Source organism: Chenopodium album, chromosome 14 (genome assembly GCF_948465745.1).
Source record: "Chenopodium album chromosome 14, dcCheAlbu1.1, whole genome shotgun sequence".
Taxonomy (NCBI): Eukaryota; Viridiplantae; Streptophyta; class Magnoliopsida; order Caryophyllales; family Amaranthaceae; genus Chenopodium; species Chenopodium album.
In genome coordinates, this window is record NC_137847.1 from 11,303,768 (window position 1) to 11,310,563 (window position 6,796).

Here is a 6,796-nt window from a genome sequence, read left to right on the forward strand (position 1 = left end):
TCATTTTACTAATACTTACGTTAGTAAGTTTACTCGTATTGTTGTTAAAGTTGATGTTTGAATTGCTACTTTTTTATGTTATTACTCTAACACAATCAATGGCTACTTTTTATATTGTTACTCTAACAAGAGAACATAAAATTAAAATACAACTTGAAAGTTGTGTTTTACTTCTTTTTTATGAGTTATAATCAATTCTTGTAGCTACCAGAAAAATCAAGGAAAAGTTGAAATGAGATCCATGCACTGATACATCATACATGCAACTATTTTGCTTTGAAAATGAGAAAAATAAAGAACGGTAAGGAGAAGGACCCTGATCGAACCTTAACTCTCACGATTTTTTTGGTTCGATATTTACAAGTCAGACACTTTGAGAATGAGGGGAAGGGTAAGGGATCCTCACCCTCAGGGGCGAAGTCAGGATTTTCAAGTCCCGAAAGCCAAACTTATTAGACAACAAATTGATGGAAAAAATTAAAGTGTACTAATATTTTATTGTCACCAAAAAAAACATTAGTTAAATCGTACTCGATGATTTTTCATAGTAGCAAAATCATCAATCAAAGATTAAACACTAAAATCTACGACAATCTATTTTTCTATGTATACAACCAAAACACCTCTAAAAAAATCATCCTCTATTTTACTCCTTAGCTGAGTTTTGACGATATTCATTGCAGAAAGACCTTTTTGTTGATTATTAACTTTTTGTAAAAATAATTTGCCTTTGAAGTGGAACCTTCTTGTTGTTGATTATTAACTTTTTTGTAAAAATAATAAAAATCTAGTGTTTTTTATTTCATGATTTAACCTATATCAATATAAAAACTACAATTCTCAAATTAAGTAGGCATATAACCCTAAAATTTGGTCCTAAAGGTCCATTCAATAAATTAAAAATTACCCAAAATTATTAAGTAAATAAACATATTAAGCAAGTAAACAATTAATAAACTTTGGAAAAAAAAAAGTAAACAATTAATCACAATGATGTAAATAGCACAAAGAAATTTATTAATTGAATGATATTACATAATTTTAATAAATTAATCAAAAAGAAGAATTTTAAAAAATACCTGATTTGGTTTGCTAGAAACCCACGTTAAATAAGAAGTTTTAATTAAAAAAATTTGTAGGAGATGGGAGTTGAACCCAGCCCCCTTGGAAAAATAAAATACTACCCAACCAACATGACAAGGTATATTTATTATAATATATGTTTCTTGAATACTATATATACTAATTTTAAGGGGGCCATAAGGTATAATATATAAGTAGCAAATCTGGGCCGGGGAGGCCGGGCCTCCACCAGCCCCCTCCCGTCCCTTCACCCTTGCCCACCCTCAAAGTATATTTAGTGAGGATTAAACCCCTAACCTCGAGATTGGAAGGTGTAATATTTCCCATTAAACTAAGCTTACCTTGATGAAGTGAGGTTGTAGTTACATTGTAAAAGGTTATCATAAAAAGAATAACGTAAAAATAAGTAGAAATTTAAAAAAGGTATCAATAATTTAAAAAACTCAATTTTGCTGACAAGCTAAGGGCGTTGATAAATCATTCAAGTGCATTATTTGTTTTTTTTCATTAATGTAGAGTAAGGATCTGTTCTCTTCACCTTAATTTCAGAGTTAGATAATGTACGAGTAGGACCAATTAGACAATTAATTTCAGAGTTAGATAACTAGATATATGAATGATTAACAAAGTTATATACTCAATTAGACAATTAAGAAGATTTTTTTTGGGGCCGGCCAACAACATTTTGTCTAGTTTACACTAATAAGTGTAATGTTTATTTTTTTAGTACGTGTAGGACCATATCAAAAAGTTTACTATTTCTAAAAATAAAGCTCAATAAATCCCAAGATTCCCAACACTATGAACGAGTTCCTTCCATAGTCCATACTACGACCATACCTAAAATATTGCTACAGAATAAAGATACTCCTCACCAAGAACTACATATAGCATTCAAATTACTTCGTATAAAAAATTATTAATGTAAATTTAAATTAAAGTTATACGGAGTATGTATTTTTTACGTGTTCAACCCATGGACTTGATAGTATCATTGATCAATCTTTCATCATTGTTTAGGCCTATATCATGTTCTAAACCCAATATACCTGGAAGACGAAAATACCACTCCATAATCTAGCTCATCATTCGTCATTATAATGTACGAATTTATCTTAATTTGTCAAGTAAAGTACAACTTTGTCACCTGAAAAATACATCTACAATGTACAAATTTATCCTAATCTCTCTCTACTTTTTCTCTCTAGAAAATACTCTCTCTACTGTCTCTCTCTGAAAGTGCGATTCGCTGACTTAAGCATTGGGAGGCTTTTCCAGGTCATACCCCCAAGGCAGCTAATAAACTTCTCTTTCTTGCAAGCCGAGCCCTCGGATGTCAAGACGGACCCCTCGGACATACCTTTTCAAGGTGGAGCTAAGGAACTTTTGGACTATCGGACATTGACTCTAGGACATTTTGATATACCCGAAATATCCTAACATGCTTAGGAGGAGTCTGTTTCCAAAAACAATCATCATTATTTAAACATCAAGTCTTTCGCAAATAAACAAACTTTGAATCTGATGACAGAGTGATGAATAATGGGCTTAGCTAATAAATGTTGGAAGTTCTTGATATAAAACAAGAGAGTTATGAAAAAACAAAGAAAGAGAGAAAAACTAATGAAAGGATAAAGTCCCACATTGGTTGGGAAAGAGTATTTTGCCTTGTTTTTATATTGTAGTGCTTTAGCACTACTTAGTTGAGTGAGTGGGGGGTGGGTGTTATACCACACACACGCACGCGCGCTGAGCCGGGTTGGGCTCGGGCCTCGGGTCTTGGGGAATGCGATGCGCGAGCGTGGGTCCCGCTTAATTTTTTGGATAAATTTTATTTCCTTTCTTTGTTGACAGAATATTCTTTTTTGACTGTTGGGATTTTCTGACAGTTACGGAATTTAATTAGCCATTAATCCCTTGATTATAGCTGACTGTTCCGAGTTCATCTGGACATTTTTTTGGCTAGGTTCTTCCCTCGTTTTATGCTAGCCGTTTTCATTTGTTGGCTATATATACTCGGTTTTTCCTTCACCAAAAATACACAACAATTCCAATCTTCTCTCTTCTCTAAAATCATCTAAACACGATTTCTGTTCTTCTATTTTCTGGGCAAGTGTTCTGAATTCTAGTCGGGTTTGTGAGTGTACATAAACTCCGGCGCCGTGCTTATCATGGAGGGCGACCGCTTCTAGTCTACTGCACTGGGAGGTAGCGCGAAATCGTCTTTTAGGTCATTGGTTCTCCACGACACGGCTACTGTCAGTTTAGTTCACGTATCATGAGATAAGTAATTTATGTTTTAATGCTTATTAGAATAACAATAAATCATTAAAATTTAGTTTATTATTGCATAGACATACAATGCAACTCTTAGTCTCTTACTAGTTACGTTGATAAACATAATTTGGTAAAGTAGGCATAAAAGACAACATTGACACAATCTAATCTCAATTTTTTTTATCACAAACTCTTTAGGAATCTTCGTTCCAACATGCCAACACTTGAATGTTGAATCAACTTATTCAAGTACTCCTTTTGTAGTACTTAAAAGCTTTTCTAGTCTTATTTTCTCACTTTATTTAAAAATACGAATTAATTTAGTCAGTAGATTGGTTCATTAGGTTGTAGTCAAATAGGATTCACATGAACTATATTAACAAAAGGAAAAAAAAAAAAAAAAATAGTCCAAAATAAAACAAATATTAAAGGACAAAACGATCACTTAATTTACATTTTTGTACTATCAAGATCGATCCATAAGCAGTACAGAACACATACAAGATAACATATACGAGTACATGTACAACCTCGACTTTTGATTTCTCTAATACCTTATTAAATCTACATTAGATTAGATTAGATTCTCAATTAGCATGCTAAATTGGATAAGTAGATTAGATTGACTACTTTAGAAAATCAACTTGTTACCATGCCATACAAAATTACAGACTAGTACTTGACTTATTATATTGTTATTATTGTCTTATTCACATTACGAGTGGCCATAAAGAAATTACTTTTACTCTGAAGTCTGAACATAACCTGAATTGGACCATATATAAAGCACACCTACACAATAACCCATGTAATGTCTCATGTGCCCAATAGACAATATTTAAAAAAGGTAAAAAAAAAAATAAAAAAAATAAAAAACCTGATTAACGCAGTAACTAGTAAAAAAATACAACACCAAAGTAAAATTCCTTAAAAACCTAATAATAGTACAACAACAATAATACAGTTACAAAAAAATGATAGTTTTCAAATGGCTACAATAATATTGTAGCCATTATACTAGATTAAATCTCAGCCATTTATTAGATTTTGACTAATCCAAACCTTTTATTAGGATGACTTTGTAATTTACAAAATAATTCCAAAAAAAAAAAAAAAAAAACTGCAATACACGTTCATTCAGTTTCTATCCTTCAATGTCCTCAAAAAGAAAAAAAAAATATTCTATCCTTCAATTACTGTACTTTAATTTGCTTTGCTCCATTATTTCATTCATTTGCGATTACTATATTATGAAAATAAATTTATAAATCACAAATCCTCGCACATGGGATGACCGCATCGGATGATGGAAGTTGGGTGATTTATTTTAAAGTATGACCAAGGGCAGTGAGGGCGATCGAAGTGAGAAAAGATGGCATATTTCTGAAACCAGGAGTTAATTTGGGTGATGAATTGATGATGACGAATGTTTAATTTGGGTGGGGGAAAATCCAATTACCCTTTGTTAATTCTTAATTACATAATCAGATCACCATGTTTACAACATGCTTATATGGCTCATGGTTGTATGCATATTTGATGGAGATGTAAAACCATAAATGGCGACAAAACATTTTTTGAAGGAGGAAATACAGTTTTTTATTTTTTATTTTTTTAAAATAAATAAAAATTTTAATGTCAAAACACTACATGGACGGACTAGATTGATTCATAAAATTTAAACGGTCAAGATTGAAAACAATTTCAATGGCTACAATTTTATTGTAGCCATTGAAAAGTCATCCTACAAAAAAAACACCCTAAAAGTAAAAATAATGTTTAAGCAGCTGTTGGAGTAGGATTATTCCGGTAACGTAACAGTGATTCTAACCGCTGTAACTTTAGCTGTTGTTTGAATTTATGAATAAAATCATCCGCTTTCGAATCAACTTCTTCTTCCTCAACCCGCTTCGACGACGTCGTTTCCTTCGCCACCTCTTTTTTTACCGCAGTACTTTCATTTTTAACCGCAGTAGCTTCTTTTTTCTCCTCAGTAATAGCTTCTTTTTTCGCCTTCTTTTTCTTAACCTTTACCTCTTTGTCTTTTTCCTTTTCTACTACCTCCTTTTGATTCTCTCTCATCACGTGATCCTGACTCTGGTCACGTGCCTCCTCCACCACCGCCTTCTGCGGGGCAGGAGAGCGAGAAAAGTTAAATGACGTCACACGGTAGAGCAGTGACGGCGCACGTGTCATCGTCACGGTCTGATCCGCCGCATCGGACGACGGAGGTTGCGCTTCGGAGTAAAAATTGGAGAAATTAAACGACGCAACACGGGAGAATAGCGACGGCGCGCGGACAAGCTGCGGCGGTGGCGGAACAAGCGACGCACCTTCGTAGTCGTATCGCTGATTATTCTGGTAATAATCGTACTGATTATGATGATAATCATGTTCACAAGGTTTATTATTGATGTTGCGGTCGTCGGAATCGGAGTCGTGTTTGGTTTGGGAGTGGTGCTTGTTGTTGGCTAAGAAGATGGTGGCGAGGACGATGTTGAGGAGGACGAAGAGAGAGGTTGGGGTTAGCCATGGTGCGATGAGTGCAGGTACTTCAGTTTCCACCATTTTTGTGGGTTTTTTAGAGAGAGAAAGAGGGGGGTTTGAGGAGAGAGAAAGTGGAAATGAGTTGGGGAGATACTGTAATTTGAAAGGGGGTGTTGCATCTATATACTCCGTCTGTAGGGTAGAGTATAGAGACTCGAGAGTGGACTTGTGGAGTGTATATTTGTGGACCATATAAAAAGATATACTTCTTCCGTTTTTAAATATTTATTCAATTTTTCGTAGAGTTTTAGGAAAAATTGGAAAAAGTAATAAAATATGGAGGTAGTGGAATAGGTGGATAAATAAGAAATTGTAAAAACCAAAAGTAATGAGAAAAATTAGAGGAGTGATAACATGAAATTAATAAAATATGATTTATATTGGGTCTATTAGGTGAGAGAAATTAATTAAATATTATAAAAGCTTTCCAAATAAAGAAATAAAGCAAGCATTTGAAAACGACCGAAAATAGAAAGTGAAGCAGGTGTTTAAAAATGAAGAAAATAATAAAATACTTGTATTTATTTTATACAAAGTGTTAGATTATATCTTTTGGTTTATTTTAAACCTAAAGTTGTTTTTTTTTTTACTGATTTAGTTTGATTTTATTTTCTAAATTGAAATTTCAAAGTATCTTCCTTTTTTTTTTTTTTTTTGGTGTGCGCTAAATTGAAGTTTCAAAGTACCTCTTCCATTTGTATTTTGGTTTTTTATTTAGTTGACACCATTTGATTTTTACACTCTTCACAAATTATGCTTTGACATGTAACATCTTGTCATTTGATTTTTACACTCTTCACAAATTATGCTTTGACATGTAACATCTTGTTTGAATTATTTCACAAATTAATTAATTAATTAATTAAAACTTTGATATATACATTTTTCA

At 32.9% G+C, this 6,796-nt stretch overlaps 1 protein-coding gene across 1 annotated transcript; it reads right to left on the bottom strand.

Moving 5' to 3' along the window:
* Window positions 1-5,017: 5,017 nt before the first annotated feature.
* On the bottom strand, window positions 5,018-5,984 carry LOC145578905 (uncharacterized). The gene has a single exon (XM_081636200.1). It carries the CDS (start codon window positions 5,926-5,928, stop codon window positions 5,140-5,142), a length of 789 nt encoding a protein of 262 aa, XP_081492326.1. The 5' UTR covers window positions 5,929-5,984; the 3' UTR covers window positions 5,018-5,139.
* Between the last annotated feature and the right edge of the window lie 812 nt (window positions 5,985-6,796).